This window comes from Oncorhynchus masou, chromosome 30 (assembly GCF_036934945.1).
Source record: "Oncorhynchus masou masou isolate Uvic2021 chromosome 30, UVic_Omas_1.1, whole genome shotgun sequence".
In the NCBI taxonomy this organism is placed as follows: Eukaryota; Metazoa; Chordata; class Actinopteri; order Salmoniformes; family Salmonidae; genus Oncorhynchus; species Oncorhynchus masou.
Genome location: NC_088241.1, coordinates 8171456 through 8189564, shown reverse-complemented (window position 1 = coordinate 8189564; position 18109 = coordinate 8171456). Strand labels below are relative to the sequence as shown.

The 18109-nt window shown below is 45.9% G+C and overlaps 1 protein-coding gene across 4 annotated transcripts in view; it reads right to left on the bottom strand.

The window, feature by feature from the left end:
- Positions 1 to 18109, bottom strand: part of LOC135521969 (rho guanine nucleotide exchange factor 1-like) — a 57526-nt gene that overhangs the window by 22998 nt on the left and 16419 nt on the right. Inside the window, exons 2-15 of one of the 4 annotated variants that reach the window (XM_064947807.1) lie at positions 14875 to 14961; positions 14174 to 14287; positions 13596 to 13694; positions 10826 to 10868; positions 10612 to 10717; positions 10232 to 10372; positions 8524 to 8553; positions 6528 to 6636; positions 6085 to 6175; positions 5762 to 5794; positions 4388 to 4597; positions 4138 to 4279; positions 3006 to 3017; positions 1556 to 1708 (exon numbers count right to left, since the gene is read on the bottom strand). In XM_064947807.1, the coding sequence (XP_064803879.1) occupies positions 1556 to 1708; positions 3006 to 3017; positions 4138 to 4279; positions 4388 to 4597; positions 5762 to 5794; positions 6085 to 6175; positions 6528 to 6636; positions 8524 to 8553; positions 10232 to 10372; positions 10612 to 10717; positions 10826 to 10868; positions 13596 to 13694; positions 14174 to 14287; positions 14875 to 14925 (1334 nt within the window). In that variant the 5' untranslated portion in view covers positions 14926 to 14961. The remainder of the gene's footprint in view (positions 1 to 1555; positions 1709 to 3005; positions 3018 to 4137; positions 4280 to 4387; positions 4598 to 5761; positions 5795 to 6084; positions 6176 to 6527; positions 6637 to 8523; positions 8554 to 10231; positions 10373 to 10611; positions 10718 to 10825; positions 10869 to 13595; positions 13695 to 14173; positions 14288 to 14874; positions 14962 to 18109) is intronic. The other 3 variants (XM_064947808.1, XM_064947809.1, XM_064947810.1) reach the window with 3 other exon arrangements.

Sequence of the window (18109 nt, the reverse complement as noted above, 5' to 3'; positions counted from 1 at the left end):
TCCATCAGTTACTATAGTCAGTCAGCCTGTCCATCAGTTACTATAATCAGTCAGTCAGCCTGTCCATCAGTTACTATAATCAGTCAGTCAGCCTGTCCATCAGTTACTATAATCAGTCAGTCAGCTTGTCCATCAGTTACTATAATTAGTCAGTCAGTCTGCCTGTCCATCAGTTACTATAATCAGTCAGTCAGTCAGTCAGTCAGCCTGTCCATCAGTTACTATAATCAGTCAGTCTGCCTGTCCATCAGTTACTATAATCAGTCAGTCTGCCTGTCCATCAGTTACTATAATCAGTCAGTCAGTCAGCCTGTCCATCAGTTACTATAATCAGTCAGTCAGCCTGTCCATCAGTTACTATAATCAGTCAGTCAGTCAGCCTGTCCATCAGTTACTATAATCAGTCAGTCAGTCAGCCTGTCCATCAGTTACTATAATCAGTCAGTCAGTCAGCCTGTCCATCAGTTACTATAATCAGTCAGTCAGCCTGTCCATCAGTTACTATAATCAGTCAGTCAGTCAGCCCATCAGTTACTATAATCAGTCAGTCAGTCAGCCTGTCCATCAGTTACTATAGTCAGTCAGTCAGCCTGTCCATCAGTTACTATAATCAGTCAGTCTATCAGCCTGTCCATCAGTTACTATAATAAGTCAGTCAGTCAGCCTGTCCATCAGTTACTATAATCAGTCAGTCAGCCTATCCATCAGTTACTATAATCAGTCAGTCAGCCTATCCATCAGTTACTATAATCAGTCAGTCAGCCTGTCCATCAGTTACTATAATCAGTCAGTCAGTCAGCCTGTCCATCAGTTACTATAATCAGTCAGTCAGTCAGCCTGTCCATCAGTTACTATAGTCAGTCAGTCAGCCTGTCCATCAGTTACTATAATCAGTCAGTCAGCCTGTCCATCAGTTACTATAGTCAGTCAGCCTGTCCATCAGTTACTATAATCAGTCAGTCAGCCTGTCCATCAGTTACTATAATCAGTCAGTCAGCCTGTCCATCAGTTACTATAATCAGTCAGTCAGCCTGTCCATCAGTTACTATAATCAGTCAGTCAGCTTGTCCATCAGTTACTATAATTAGTCAGTCAGTCTGCCTGTCCATCAGTTACTATAATCAGTCAGTCAGTCAGTCAGTCAGCCTGTCCATCAGTTACTATAATCAGTCAGTCTGCCTGTCCATCAGTTACTATAATCAGTCAGTCTGCCTGTCCATCAGTTACTATAATCAGTCAGTCAGTCAGCCTGTCCATCAGTTACTATAGTCAGTCAGCCTGTCCATCAGTTACTATAATCAGTCAGTCAGCCTGTCCATCAGTTTCTATAATCAGTCAGTCAGCCTATCCATCAGTTTCTATAATCAGTCAGTCAGCCTGTCCATCAGTTACTATAATCAGTCAGTCAGTCTGTCTGTCCTTCAGTTACTATAGTCAGTCAGTCAGTCTGTCTATCATTTAGTATAGTCTGTCAGTCAGCATGTGACTATGTCAGTCTGTGGCTGTGCTCCTCTCTCGACCCATGAGAGAAGGGGGGATAGGAGGTCTGCCTTACGAGGGATGGGGAGAGGTCGGGGAGGAGTGTGCTGCCGTGGCGGCGGCTTGCAGGTCCACGTCGCTACGGGAACGCGACTGTTTGGCCCGGGAGGAGCCACGGCGACGGGAGGAATGTCTGTCCACACGAGCACTCTCACTGCGTCCCACACGCCTGGGGAGGGAGGGAGGGGAGAGTACATCGAAGGGAGAGAGGAGAGCAAGAGGAGGGCCAGTGGGTGGGAAAAATACAAGGAGGATGGTAGTATAAGGAGGAAGGCAGGGGAAGAAGTAGAGAGACAGACAGAGTGAGGAGTACAGGAACCACAAGGAAATGGTCCAAAAAACCAAACCAAAGAGTACGGAGTGGAACAACAAAGACAGATATTAGGATAAAGTGGATCCAAGCAGGAGAACCATTACAGAGGAAGTCAATGTGATGTCAAAGGAATGTAGAGGATCAAAAGAAAAGCACAAGAGATGTGACAGAGAATGGATGGTTAGACTCAGGAGCACAGAGACACTCCACACAGTCCTGGGTTACTGCTTAATGACTAGCCCTATTAGAAACATATTGGAAGCAGAGACACTCCACACAGTCCTGGGTTACTGCTTAATGACTAGCCCTATTAGAAACATATTGGAAGCAGAGACACTCCACACAGTCCTGGGTTACTGCTTAATGACTAGCCCTATTAGAAACATATTGGAAGCAGAGACACTCCACACAGTTCTGGGTTACTGCTTAATGACTAGCCCTATTAGAAACATATTGGAAGCAGAGACACTCCACACAGTCCTGGGTTACTGCTTAATGACGAGCCCTATTAGAAACATATTGGAAGCAGAGACACTCCACACAGTCCTGGGTTACTGCTTAATGACTAGCCCTATTAGAAACATATTGGAAGCAGAGACACTCCACACAGTCCTGGGTTACTGCTTAATGACTAGCCCTATTAGAAACATATTGGAAGCAGAGACACTCCACACAGTCCTGGGTTACTGCTTAATGACTAGCCCTATTAGAAACATATTGGAAGCAGAGACACTCCACACAGTCCTGGGTTACTGCTTAATGACTAGCCCTATTAGAAACACATTGGAAGCCCATCTACCTCAACACTAGAAGTTAAGAAAGCGGTCCTTAGTAACATCTCAGTGTGTCTGTGTACCAAGGCCTTTCAATTATGCAGTGTTAAATGGCAATCAATTGGGCTTATCAACCCTCCAATCTCACACACACACTGACAAGAAGACTATTATTCTCTAACATCACAGCCCACTCACGTCAGTCCAAGGAACAGGATAAACAATACTTAGCCATGCAGTGTGTGTGTGTGTGTGTGTGTGTGTGTGTGTGTGTGTGTGTGTGTGTGTGTGTGTACACAGTAATGCAGGATGGACTGTGTGTTATCAATATGAGGCCCAGTGCGTGTCCGTATCCCTGTCGCAGAGAAGTAGAAACCCACCTTGTCTTGCGTCTGTGAAAACACGGGACAGGACAGTTACAGAACCACCACAACCATTCAACAGTAACACACCCCCTTTCTACAAACCTCCAACTCTCCCCATCAACTGCTGCAGCACACGGACAGAGCCTAGCAGCACTGAACGCACTGTAAAACCACAAAAAGCAAAGCACGCCCACAAACACAAGACGTCTGCTGTCCTGAACATGGTACTACATGAAGCCCTGTGAAGACTGAACAACAGAACATAGCGGAACCCTATAGAACCACACACACTGATGCCTTCTGCAAGCAGCAGACATGAAAGTGAACCAGACCTCACTGCTTGACCTACAGTAGGACTGGGATAAAGCCGACAGCAGACAAATCTAAAGCTGGACCGCACGACTGAAGCACAGTAAAAGTCAACTTAATGAAGTTAAGCCTGTAGAGATACAATGCTGTACAAATAAAATATAGCACAATGAATGCCCAAATCAGACAGACGTACAATCCAGACAACATAACGTTATACCAGCTTTCCCCAGCTCTGGTACTTGAGTCTAGCCTGCAGACACACAGACACGATGACACACTACAGTACAATGTTAACTATTATACACTTAACTTGCTCTGTATAACTGAGCACAGTCAGCATCGCACAAACAAGGAGACAGCAGTGGTGCTTTGGAAGAGGAGCAAACACAAACATGAAAAATGATGGACACACAGAGAGAAAGTGGAGAACAGGTAAACAAAACAAGAGATTTGTGGTAGAGGAGAAGGGAGGAGGAGGGGTTGGGGGCTGGAGGGGAAAACCAGGTCCCTGTAGCCCCAGTAAGGGTCCATCTCCAAATGCTGGGTGGGTCTTAGTGATGTTCGATACATGGAGCTGCTCTGGCAGGGCAGGGCTAAGGTGTGGTAGGTAGGCTCGGCAGCACAGTACACAGCAGGGACGGACGGAGACACTGAGGGAGTTTTACCAAGCTTCCTCAGCCTTAGCATAGCCACTGACCCCTAACCTTTTTAAACTGCTTGACTATGTTCAACTCTACCTAAAGGTGTTGGGTCTATGTTGGTCTTTGGTTTTATACATCGCATCTACTCCATTGTTGTGTTTTTTTACCTCCCTCTTCCTCTATTTCTTCCTCACCTGTCTTTGTCCAGGTTTTCCTCCAGGGGGGGTTCATTGGGTGAGGGGGGCTCCCATACAGCCAGCCCCCCTGCCATCCCCGCAGGGGACAGCTCGCCCCCCTCCGCCACCAAATGGGGGTCCGAACGGCTGCTGAACAGACCTGGGAGAGGAGCAAAGGAAACACACATTTCAGATTCACCTCACTGAATACACCCTAAGTTAGGTTGGGTGGTGCTATGCTATCATGTATCCGTCCAATCAGCCTTACCCATCTCGCTGTGGGAGAAGTCTGGGCTGGAGGTCACACTGATGTGAACTCCTGAGCCCTCGCTGACCTCCAAACCCTGATGAGGGGAGGATCCTGTGGAAACAGACTTCCTGTTTAATGTTGGAGGAGCAGCATCAGGGGCGGAGGAGCCTCGAGAGAGAGCGAGGCCGCTGGAAACCTTACGCTCCTGATTCACCTTCTCTTTATCCACTGAGAGAGAGAGAGAGAGAGAGAGAGAGAGAGAGAGAGAGAGAGAAATAGATGGTAAAAGGGATGACATTGAGGAGAAGAAAAAAAAGAGTCAAAACAGTCAGAGGCATTTCTATGAGAGACTATGAGAGAGACAAACAGAGACAGACAGGATGAGTATAGGGTAATCAGTGGATCTGTGGTGAGAGAGGAGGGTTAATCATTCTCAGGGGGTGTGTGTGTGTGTGTGTGTGTGTGTGTGTGTGTGTGTGTGTGTGTGTGTGTGTGTGTGTGTGTGTGTGTGTGTGTGTGTGTGTGAGAGCTAGGCGAGATGGACTAAAATCCATGTTGTGATACATTGACCAATTGTTTGAATAATGATAAATCAGCAATAAATCATGTTTGGGGGAGGTGCTAGAGCTGGACAAAAAGTGATAATGTGATGAATGTAACTATTTTGCTCGATAACAATAAATAGCCTACAACAATAAAAATAAACATTTTAAAAGGGACAGTTAGGCTACTTTACATTAGCGGGAGGGCTTTTGACTATTGATTTCCAGTGCCAAGTAAGTCAACTGAGATGGCAGTTGGAACTCAAAACACTTATCTAGTGATATTGTTGCTATATAGACTAGAAGGCTATTTGATTCATCGATCAGTAAATGTAGGGTAACATCCTACAACAACTTTCCAGCACTAGACCGAGGCTACTTGATGTAGAACAAGAGCTCACAGTTTTACCAATTTCACGTCAGATTCTGATGCTTATCCGCGTTTCTCCAAACATCAAATTTCAAAGTTGCACCAAACGTCACATTTCTGCAGGAATCAACTTAACACATAGGCTATTACCGTTGACCAAACAACAGTTTAGAGAACAATCTACAGGAACATTGAATAGCAAAATCACAGATGTTTGTTTCTTCGTCCCAGCTGTAGTGTGTGTGGTGAGTCCAACTATCAAAACACCAGTGATTACAGATCATGCCATATTATCTACACCTAGACGCAAAACAGACGCAAAACAGTAAGTCAACAAATCAAAAACTCGGCATTCCCCTCAGATCCCCTTCCAGGTTTGATTTGGTACATGCAAACATGCATTGGGGTTGATTAGTAAGGACTAAACCATTCTAGAGATAAAGGGGTAGGGAAGAGGAGATGAGAGCCAGACGGTGGTACCTTCAGCCTCCACTTTAGGAAGTTTGACCTCAGCTGAAAGAAGAACACAGGGCAAGACAACGGGTTCTTTTTAATTCTACAAAGGCTTTGTCTTATACAGGCACTACGGTCATTCTGGTAGACCCCCTTTTAGATGGCGATCGATAATCAAACACCTGACATAGTTTATACTATATGTCATCCATTCTGTTTCTCTGTACCTTCAGTATGCAGTGTATACAGTATGTATTGTTTTTTAACGATGTAAGGAAGACAAACTAATTTCCCCTTGGGTATTGATAAAGTACAATCTCATCTCATATTATCACACTACTGGTACGTACTGCTGCCAGCAATCCAGCCACCGGCGGCGCTGAGGATGTTGGGAAAACCCCCCTTCGGTTTAGATTTTGTGGACTCCTCACTCTTCTTATTCTGAGAGGGAGGAAGAGAGACAAAGAGAGAGCGCATTATGACAAGAACAGTCTAATAATACTGGATAGGTTGGTGTGTGGTATGGACGAGACAAAGAGAGAGCGCATTATGACAAGAACAGTCTAATAATACTGGATAGGTTGGTGTGTGGTATGGACGAGACAAAGAGAGAGCGCATTATGACAAGAACAGTCTAATAATACTGGATAGGTTGGTGTGTGGTATGGACGAGACAAAGAGAGAGCGCATTATGACAAGAACAGTCTAATAATACTGGATAGGTTGGTGTGTGGTATGGACTGGGGACCATGGAGTCCAGCTAGCTGCCAACCAGACAGACAGACAGACTCACCTTCCCAAGGGGTCTCCTGAAGAACCCTCTGGACTTCTTACTGTCAGCTACTCTGGACTTCACTCCTAGGTGCTTCATGTAGAAGGCCACTGCTGCAAAGATCGACGAACTGGAGGACGAGAGAGAGGGAGAGAGAGCGAGATCTCTGTAAATTTAGTGGTCATGAAAGTATGAAAGTACATACTGTATAAATGCATATATATTGGCATTGCAATAGAAACAGTAATGATACACTATTACAGAGGATGTTAAAGCATGAGCTGTAAATAAAAAGAATGGGCGTGGAAGAGACAGAGTAGGGGTGGGGTTGAGATGAGAAAAGGGCTGGGGTTGAGATGCGAAAAGGGCTGGGGTTGGAATATGAGAAAGGCTGGGGTTGGAATATGAGAAAGGCTGGGGTTGGAATATGAGAAAGGCTGGGGTTGGAATATGAGAAAGGCTGGGGTTGGAATATGAGAAAGGCTGGGGTTGGAATATGAGAAAGGCTGGGGTTGGAATATGAGAAAGGCTGGGGTTGGAATATGAGAAAGGCTGGGGTTGGAATATGAGAAAGGCTGGGGTTGGAATATGAGAAAGGCTGGGGTTGGAATATGAGAAAGGCTGGGGTTGGAATATGAGAAAGGCTGGGGTTGGAATATGAGAAAGGCTGGGGTTGGAATATGAGAAAGGCTGGGGTGATGCTGGGTGGAGAGTTGGTAGTTTACCAGAGAGGAAAGGAGGAGTAGAAAGAGGAGCTTGAGGGAGAAAATGCGAGAGCTTTTCAAACTGAGGCCATAAGACCATAAACCAAGTCAGTCTACATCAGCTACAGAATGCCATTTATGGCAAAGTAATGCAACTATAGGACTGCAGTCTGCACAACGTACAACAGGACTGCAGTCTGCACAACGTACAACAGGACTGCAGTCTGCACAACGTACAACAGGACTGCAGTCTGCACAGCGTACAGGACAGCAGTCTGCACAGCGTACACGACAGCAGTCTGCACAGCGTACACGACAGCAGTCTGCACAACGTACAACAGGACTGCAGTCTGCACAACGTACAGGACCAGCAGTCTGCACAGCGTACAGGACAGCAGTCTGCACAACGTACAGGACAGCAGTCTGCACAACGTACAGGACCAGCAGTCTGCACAACGTACAGGACAGCAGTCTGCACAACGTACAGGACAGCAGTCTGCACAACGTACAGGACAGCAGTCTGCACAACGTACAGGACAGCAGTCTGCACAACGTACAGGACAGCAGTCTGCACAACGTACAGGACAGCAGTCTGCACAACGTACAGGACAGCAGTCTGCACAACGTACAGGACCAGCAGTCTGCACAACGTACAGGACAGCAGTCTGCACAACGTACAGGACAGCAGTCTGCACAACGTACAGGACAGCAGTCTGCACAACGTACAGGACAGCAGTCTGCACAACGTACAGGACAGCAGTCTGCACAACGTACAGGACCAGCAGTCTGCACAAGGTACAGGACAGCAGTCTGCACAACGTACAGGACAGCAGTCTGCACAACGTACAGGACAGCAGTCTGCACAACGTACAGGACAGCAGTCTGCACAACGTACAGGACAGCAATCTGCACAACGTACAGGACAGCAGTCTGCACAACGTACAGGACAGCAGTCTGCACAACGTACAGGACAGCAGTCTGCACAACGTACAGGACAGCAGTCTGCACAACGTACAGGACAGCAGTCTGCACAACGTACAGGACAGCAGTCTGCACAACGTACAGGACAGCAGTCTGCACAACGTACAGGACAGCAGTCTGCACAACGTACAGGACAGCAGTCTGCACAACGTACAACTATAGAGCAAAACAAACTAATTGAGGAGGAAGGTAAAATAAATATAAGGCATGTATGTATGAACTTTAAAAGATCAATGAATCTAAGCAGGGAGCTGGACAAAGCATGTCTAGCATGCATTCACACATTGACGGAAGTGGTTCAGACACACAGCACCGTGAAACACAGAACTCACCATTTCTCCTCGTCTGCGACGACGGAGGGACTGAAAGAGAGGAGATGAATAGATATTAAAGAGATAGAGAGAGAGATAGATAAGTGCAGACATTGCCGAGTCTGTAGACTTACCGCCGCAGTTGATTAAGTGGCATTTTCCCTCGCTCTTTCTCGACTGATTCTTAACTCTGTTTTGGGACGGTGGAATCTGAAGCGGCTAAGCTTCTCCTGATCCAACTCAAATCTGACTGCAGTGATATTGTGTTCAGAACAGAAGCTACTGAACATATTCTGATCTTTCCAACAAAAAAAGGGAAAAATAAAACAGTCTAAAACAATGAGAGATGCATTAAAAGCTGCACCCCAAACAATGCACAAGAAACTATTGACAATTGTTTTTAAACTAAAACACTGCAAAAATCTAATCTGTACAAATCTATCCAATCTGCTTTTCTGCACAAGGCAAGGTATCAGCTGTCTAACTATCTGCAAAAGATAAGTGTGAGGTCAATGCACAGCTGCTCTCTGGGAGTTGTCTGCAGGGTGGGCTGGAAAATCTGACAATGCTCCAGGACACCGGAAATGGCTATTTAACTGTGTTTTAGTCTGATGCAACAAGCATGCAAGAATATGGAAATGAGATCCTACTGTTTCTCTTTTCTATTAACATAAAGGGAGGGGAGGGGTTTCCCCAGGATTCCTCAAGCCAATCAGGATGCCCCATCCCTCTATTCCACTGACTGACCAATAGGAGACAGAGGTGGTGAGGTCACCATGTTCTGGCGGCGAGAGGGGGAGAGACGGGGGAGCGACTGAACGAGGGCGGGTGTGGGATTGTGGAGGAGAGCAGAGGATTGTGTAAGTGAATCTAAATGGGCAGAATAAATGAATAAGTCTTTTGTAGTTAGGAGACAGAGAGAGTTGATTGTGAGTCAGTAAGTTTATGATGTGTTTGACACTGCCTGCTGACAAGCTTTTCATACTTCCTCCACTGACAATACAGTAGTAACTAGAAAAAAGGGACTTATGCATTGGGCATATCCCCTTTCCCTTTGTTGGTCTCTCTCTTATAGTCACTCTTTCATCCTCTCTCTTCACACTGCAGGTTAAAGAGCTTGTCACCTGCTCTCCTCCTCACTTGTTCCAGTGTTAATTCATTGTATCTGGCTACTGGGTCAGAGGTAGATGAACGGACTAGACTGCCCCTACTCTCCCTCCCTCCCTCCCACTCCCTCTCCATCCTCCCCATCCCTCCGGTTGGCAGCATGCCAGGGGAGAGCCTTCCTGCCAACGTGGCACTGCTGACTCTCTCCTTCTCACTCTGCTTCCTCTCCTCCACCTCCCTTTCACCCCCTCTGTTCCAATCACTGTTGTCCCTCTTTCTTTTCTCCCCAAATCCCTCTCTCTCCTCCATGTCTTTAATCATCCATCTATCCCACTAGTGGTCCCTGTGTGTTGAACTGGTTGTGTCAATGTGTGTATTTCTGCACCATATTCTAGAAATGTCCGCTGAGGGACTGGAACTGTGATGTCTAGAGGCCTGTGATGTCATGATGATACTACACAGCATTTAATTGAATTCAAATTAAATTTGCCCCCAAACGAAGCCATGAGAGGTTTAACTTAGCTAATTAGACTGTACCTTTATCTATGAAGTTACATAAAAGCTATACGTTATGTAGTACTGCATTATGACAGTCAATAATCCACCCCAGCAGTCTACTCACTGGATCTCAGACATTTTGTCCAGCAGGGTCTCTGCCACAGCCTTCTCCTTCATCTCCATGGGGATACGATCGGTGGGGTAGTGAGACTCCACCTCCAGCAGCTCTGCCGCGTTAGGGGTCATACCCATCATCCTCTTCTGCCTAGGGAGGGAGGCACAGCAGGAAGTATCCCTTTACGTATTTACATCTCACACTGTATAACTGTCATCAGTCTGACATTATCGCTGAGGGCTAGTTGGTACACACGTGTGTATGGGGAGCAACAAGAGAGTTTGTGTTTAGGGCAGAGACTATTTTAACCCAATGTTATCACTGATGAGTCAATAGGTCAATAGGTTTTGACCAGGTCACTGCTGGTTCAATGGATGTGGGTGTGTCACCTAAAGTCTTCCAGCTGTCGCAGCACCTCTGGGGCCTGAGCCAACTGGACATCCTGGACAACCTTCCTCTGCTGCTCCTCACTGAGCAGGTCTGGTCTGGTACGGTCTGAGAGAGAGATTACATACACACCATGCTTTATCCAGATAATGCTGAGTAGACCAGTGGTGGCTGCATTATCTAAAATCATAAGAGAACGATCGTAGGAGGGCTTACCCAACTCAAACGATACATTGTGAGGGATTTGCACTCGGAGAATCTGTGTGGGTTGAAGAGGATGGAGAGAACATTTTAATTTGACATAATAATAATATGAATCACACTGACTTCTACAACAACATTTGTATGTTCTCCTCTGTTCCTCTGGTGATGTAGAGGTTAATCCAGGCCCAGAAGTATTTAGCTCCACTCCTACTCCCCAGGTGCTCTCATTTGTTGACTTATGTCACTGTAAAAGCCTTGGTTTCATGCATATTAACATTAGAAGCCTCCTCCCTAAATTTGCTTTATTCGCTGCTTTAGCACACTCTGCCAACCCCGATGTCTTAGCCGTGGCTGAATCCTGGCTTAGGATAACCACCAAAACCCCTGAAATTTCCATACCTAACTATAACATTTCCCGCCAAGATCGAACTGCAAAAGGGGGCAGTGTTGCAATCGACTGCAGATATAGCCTGCAGAGTTCTGTCTTACTATCCAGGTCTGTACCAAAACAACTCGAGTTTCTACTTCTAAAAATTCACCTTTCCAGAAACAAGTCTCTCACCGTTGCCGCTTGCTATAGACCACCCTCTGCCCCCAGCTGTGCCCTGGACACCATATGTGAATTGATTGCCCCCCATCTATCTTCTGAGCTCATGCTGCTAGGTGATCTAAACTGGGACATGCTTAACACCCAAGCCATCCGTCTTTGAAAGCCAAGTTAACAAACAGATTACCGACCATTTTGAATCTCACCGTACCTTCTCCACTATGCAATCTGGTTTCAGAGCTGGTCATGGGTGTACCTCAGCCACGCTCAAGGTTCTAAACAACATCATAACCACCATCGATAAGAGACATTACTGTGCAGCCGTATTCATCGACCTGGCTAAGACTTTTGACTCTGTCAATCACAACATTCTTATTGGCAGACTCAACAGCCTTGGTTTCTCAATGATTGCCTCGGTAGGTTCACCAACTACTTCTCCGATAGAGTTCAGTATGTCAAATAGGAGGGCCTGTTGTCCGGACCTCTGGCAGTCTCTATGGGGGTGCCACAAGGTTAAATTCTTGGGCCGACTCTCTCCTCTGTATACATCAATGATGTCTGCATAGAGGTGGATCAACAAATCACCAGCAGCGAGAGCGGCGACACCATTCTGTATACCTCTGGCCCTTCGTTGGACACTGTGTTAACTAACCTCCAAATGAGCTTCAATGCCATTCAACTCTCCTTCCGTGGCCTCCAACTGCTCTTAAATACAAGTAAAACTAATTGCATGCTCTTCAACCGATCGCTGCCCACACCTGCCCGCCCGTCCAGTATCACTACTCTGGATGGTTCTGACCTAGAATATGTGGACAACTACAAATACCGAGGTGCCTGGTTAGACTGTAAACTCTCCTTCCAGACTCACATTAAACATCTCCAATCCAAAATTAAATCTAGAATTGGCTTCCTATTTCGCAACAAAGCATCCTTCACTCATGCTGCCAAACATACCCTTGTAAAACTGACTATCCTACCGATCCTCGACTTTGGCGATGTCATTTACAAAATAGCCTCCAACTCTATTCAACAAATTGTATGCAGTCTATCACAGTGCCATCCGTTTTGTCACGAAAGCCCCATATACTACCCACCACTGCGACCTGTATGATTTCATTGGCTGGCCCTCGCTTCATACTCGTCGCCAAACCCACTGGCTCCAGGTCATCTACAAGTCTCTGCTAGGTAAAGCCCCAACTAATCTCAGCTCACTGGTCACCATAGCAGCACCCACCCGTAGCACGTGCCCCTGCAGGTATATCTCACCGGTCACCCCCAAAGCCAAATCTTCCTTTGGCCGCCTCTCCTTCCAGTTCTCTGCTGCCAATGACTGAAACGAACTGCAAACATTTCTGAAGCTGGAGACTCTTAACTCCCTCACTAGCTTTAAGCACCAGCTGTCAGAGCAGCTCACAGATCACTGCACCTGTACACAGCCCATCCAATCTTCCCCATCCCCATACTGTATTCATTTATCTTGCTCCTTTACACCCCAGTATCTCAACTTGCCCATTCATCTTCTGCACATCCTACCATTCCAGTGTTTAACTGCTATATTGTGATTACTTTGCCACCATGGCCTATTCGTTGCCTTACCTCTCTTATCCTACCTCATTTGCACATGCTGTATATATATTTTTCTATTGTACTATTGATTGTATGTTTGTTTACTCCATGTGTAACTCTGTCGTTGTGTGTGTCAAACTGCTTTGCTTTATCCTGGCCAGGTCGCAGTTGCAAATGAGAACTTGTTCTCAACTAGCCTACCTAGTTAAATAAAGGTGAAATAAATAAAATAAAGTATAGAAATCTCAAACAATGCAGTACACCACAGTCACCACCAGATGTCACTTGAATACCAATAAAACAAAATGCAGGCAAGAGGAAAATTTGAAAACAAAAGTACAATGTCTACTCCATGAGTCTCTCTATACCTCTGAATGTTCCAATGAACTTTCACTAAACGTATCCTTTTAGAATAGAGAGGGAGTGTAAAACAAATGTCATTCCCACGACCTGAACAGGAAGTCGTTTGTCAGCGTGAGAAAGTGTGACACACTGAGTAGAGGGAGAGACACACACACACAGGGCGAGAGGAAGAGGGGTACAGAGGGTACAGCTGGACAAACGGCCAGTACCAAGAAAGCAGAGGAAGTACGATACAGAACAGTGACGTGCCATTCTGGCTCTGGGCTCTACACTCGCTTCCTAGCTCCCTGTGTTTCATGCACTTACAGCGCTCTTGTCCAGGAAGCTGTTGTAGAACTCCACAAACTGCTTCTTGGTCTCTTTGGTACTGAGGTTCTTGAAGAGGTCAGCATGGAGGTAACATAACTGGGAGGGAGAGAAAACAAGAAAGATAAAAATGAGGAAGGGAGCGAAAAGATGTAAGTACCACACACACAAACCATTTTCTATAACACTTTTAGGTCATTTGAGCGCCCGTATGCAGACTTTCTACAGCAGGTTGTGACAATGTGGAGGATAGACAGTCTGGTGTGTATTAAAATACAGGTGCATCACTAGCTACAGGGACAGGTAGGGGGAGGTAGGGGGTTTGGGAGAGGGGTGAGGAGACGGAGCCTGTCTGGGCTGTGAAGGGGTAACAGTACCTGGGTGGATCACGGTGTCTGCATGCAGAATAAAAGGGAGACAGAGGCATGCTTAATATCACTAGAGATGCACAGAAACAGAGCTACACATGGAGCAGACAGACACTCATCACACACTAACATGGACATAAACACCCACACACACACACCAGACAATACATCACCATACACACACACACACACACACACAGTAGTTCTCACCAAGGAGGAGCAGTCGAACTGCAGGATGACGTGCTGAAGGAAGACCAGCAGGTGGGTTGGCCGACTCTTCACTAGCTCTATACTGGTGAAGTGACTGCTGTGGTCATCCACCGTCTGGGGTGGACAGAGAGGGGGGGGGGGGATTAGAAACAGTAGATATACTAAGGGAGAGGTGAGGACTAGAGGAGGGAAGAAGGAGAAGGTACAGAGTGAACGACAGATAGAGGACATTGGTGGACAGAGAATGATGGGTAGAGAATGGAGTATGGAGTATTAGATAGACAGGGAATGAGGTTGAGAAGGGTAGAGAATGGAGTATGTGAGGGGGACAGATTAGAGAGACAGGGAATGAGGTTGAGAAGGGTAGAGAATGGAGTATGTGAGGGGGACGGATTAGAGAGACAGGGAATGAGGAGAAGGGTGGAGAATGGAGTATGTGAGGGGGACAGATTAGAGAGACAGGGAATGAGGTTGAGAAGGGTAGAGAATGGAGTATGTGAGGGGGACGGATTAGAGAGACAGGGAATGAGGAGAAGGGTGGAGAATGGAGTATGTGAGGGGGACAGATTAGAGAGACAGGGAATGAGGAGAAGGGTAGAGAATGGAGTATGTGAGAGGGTTAGAGAGAAAGGTCAGAACAGATATGATCATTCATCAGCCTATTGTTCACTACAGTTCATTGTCATCAGGAAGTTACTCACGGGGTCCAGATCATTCTCAAAGTCCTCATCCTCGGCCCCGATGATGCTCATGGCTGGGTTAGACCACTGAGCCCCAAACGCTCCCCCCTACAGACAGAAACACAGTTAGACCACTGAGCCCCAAACGCTCCCCCCTACAGAGACACAGTTAGACCACTGAGCCCCAAACGCTCCCCCCTACAGACAGAAACACAGTTAGACCACTGAGCCCCAAACGCTCCCCCTACAGACAGAAACACAGTTAGACCACTGAGCCCCAAACGCTCCCCCCTACAGAGACACAGTTAGACCACTGAGCCCCAAACGCTCCCCCCTACAGAGACAGTTAGACCACTGAGCCCCAAACGCTCCCCCCTACAGACAGAGACACAGTTAGACCACTGAGCCCCAAACGCTCCCCACTAGAGACAATATGATTGGGTAAATAAACCGAAAATTAACGGACGCCGACCATACCAATCACTTATTGCCAACATTTTTCTGATATGGTTCATCACAATAAGTAGCCTTGTTCACACTGCAGGCCTTAATGCTCAAATCCATTTTAGAATACTGACCGTCCAAACAGCAAGTTACAAGTGACCAAATCAGATGCGTGTTCAGACAGCAGTCATTTGCTGACATGGCCAAGCTAGTTGTCATAGTAACCACTGGTGTGTGGCAGTGGTGTAGCAAAGATATATATAACTAAACCAAGATAGACCACAGCCTGTCATTTCAAATGGAAACAAATGAGTCATAGTGGGCAGAACAAGCAAGGAGGTGGGCAGAGCCAAGCACAAGCTAGCAAGATCTTATTAGCTTGTTCTAGCAGACATTTGCATATTTCCGTTACGGAACACCTAGTCTGAAGTGTGCATGTGCAATAACTCAATTCACCTTTTCACTAGTTCTAAACAATGCAATTTTTGGGCGACATTAGCAAAGGGTAAAGTATAGAAAACTTAGTCCACTGTTTGCAAGAGATTATAGTTTCGGGAACAGAAAACTCTATTGAAATCAAAGGTTTAATCAATGAGAGAATTTGCAGAATGTCAGCCAAAATCAAAGTCAGCCACCTTCTCCCACTGCAGGCCACTGGGCTTCCTCTCACTGCCATATTTGGTAGTGAGTGGGAACGCCAAGTGGATGCTTCACATTTATACATCTGCTGAAATATCTGTCTCATTGTTCTATCTGTGAGTGTACTCTGATTGGTGGTGGTGCTCGTGGTTCCTATCACTCAGAAGTTATGTAGCATGTCAAGGTGACAACAGTGCCTGCCATGGACGCTTCCCAGTTGCTTTGAGTGTTCAAAATCATAGTGTAAAAACACTTAAGCCCTCAAAGGATAAGATGGTCGAGCTTTCAAAACAAGTCCTTTTTGGCTGGCCACAGCAGTCAACTAACTAGTTGGTTAGCTGTTAACTTTCTAGCACATTCTTTAATTTATTTGTAAACAATTAACAAGCTACTTAGTTTACATGTTCTTTGTCAAACTCAAGATATGCCAAATAACAGTCTAAAAACCACTTGAGGGCAAATAAATCAGATTTGACTGTTCAGACAAGAATGAATGTGGTTTGAAATGTGGCTTGAAATTGCAGGAAAAAGAACAGATTCGAATCAGATATGCCAAGGTCCAAAGCAAGGAGTTGGGGGGAGTCTACTAATGATTAGAGTGTTTGGATAGAGTATATGGTAAGAGCTTATTTAGGGTGGGGGCACCTATCCTGTGTATGTGACAATTACATTTTATTTACACTGGTTAGGGGGGGGGGGGTAAACTCTGGTCAGGGAGGAGGGGGGTAAACTCTGGTCAGGGAGGGGGGTAAACTCTGGTCAGGGAGGAGGGGGGTAAACTCTGGTCAGGGAGGAGGGGGTAAACTCTGGTTAGGGAGGGGGTAAACTCTGGTTAGGGAGGGGGTAAACTCTGGTTAGGGAGGGGGTAAACTCTGGTTAGGGAGGGGGTAAACTCTGGTTAGGGAGGGGGGTACACTCTGGTTAGGGAGGGGGTAAACTCTGGTTAGGGAGGGGGGTAAACTCTGGTTAGGGAGGGGGGGTAAACTCTGGTTAGGGAGGGGGGGTAAACTCTGGTTAGGGAGGGGGGGTAAACTCTGGTTAGGGAGGGGGGTAAACTCTGGTTAGAGAGGGGGGTAAACTCTGGTTAGGGCCTTTGCTTGCTTATCACGACAGGTCATTACTGACGCAATTGACCGCAAGAAAATATAGGGGCCAATTTGAATTCTCCAATCAATTTTTGGAGAATGGCTAAATATCTAGTGCCATTAAAATCCTGGAGTGTTTGACTAATTAAGTAGAATCAAGGTGCTTTCTGCAAATCACAAATTCCTCTTCCTCCAGGCTCCTCTGAAACATTTAGATTTGGGATCGTAGCTTGGAGGGAGATAGAGAGAGGGATAAATATTTTAACCCAGGGGAAACAGTTGGACATGCCTTGCCAAAACCCAGTTTACAGCTGAGCATTCAACAAAGTTTAACTAAGCCTGAGCCAATAATGCCCTGAGGGAAAACTCATGACAGTCAGTGACAGCTAGGCCTGTCCAGGAACAACCCCAACCCTTGAACTCTACCCTTAGACCTTAGGTTACACCTTCAGCTGTAGACTGTGGGAATGGAATACGCTACACCCGCAATAACATCTGGTAAATGTGTGTATGTGACCAATAAAATCTGATTTGAATTGATGTAGTCTAAGCAATCTGGCAGAAGCTCAGAACCCAAACCCATTTCGAAATTAGAGCCAGATTACCATTTTGCTTACACATACCCAACACAACTTCAGATCTCCAAACACAGAAGGGGTAGGTGCTAGGGCTATCAAAAATCATTGATTTCAAAGCTTAACCAACCATACAACTCAATGCACAAAGACTGCTTTTAACAGTTTCCACATAAAATTGTGCAAAAACACATTTACAGGAAAAACTGTGCAGATACAAAGTTTGGTAAAATAACACAACTAAGGGAGATTTTACTGTAATTCTGTTACCAAACTTTGTATCTGCACAGTTTTCACCAGGAGGCATAAAAAAAGTTGTATTATGTCAATTGTTCAAAGTAGTTATTGTGCATAGAGCTGTATGGTGTATTAAAATTTTAAATCAATTGTTTTTGTTTGGCATACACTTTTAAGTGAAAAATGAGTCTCTCAGCATAATTCCATTACTGTGCAATTGCCCTGAAGTCACAGGAGTGGACCACCGCCATGCATTCATCTTCCAGGCCATAGTAA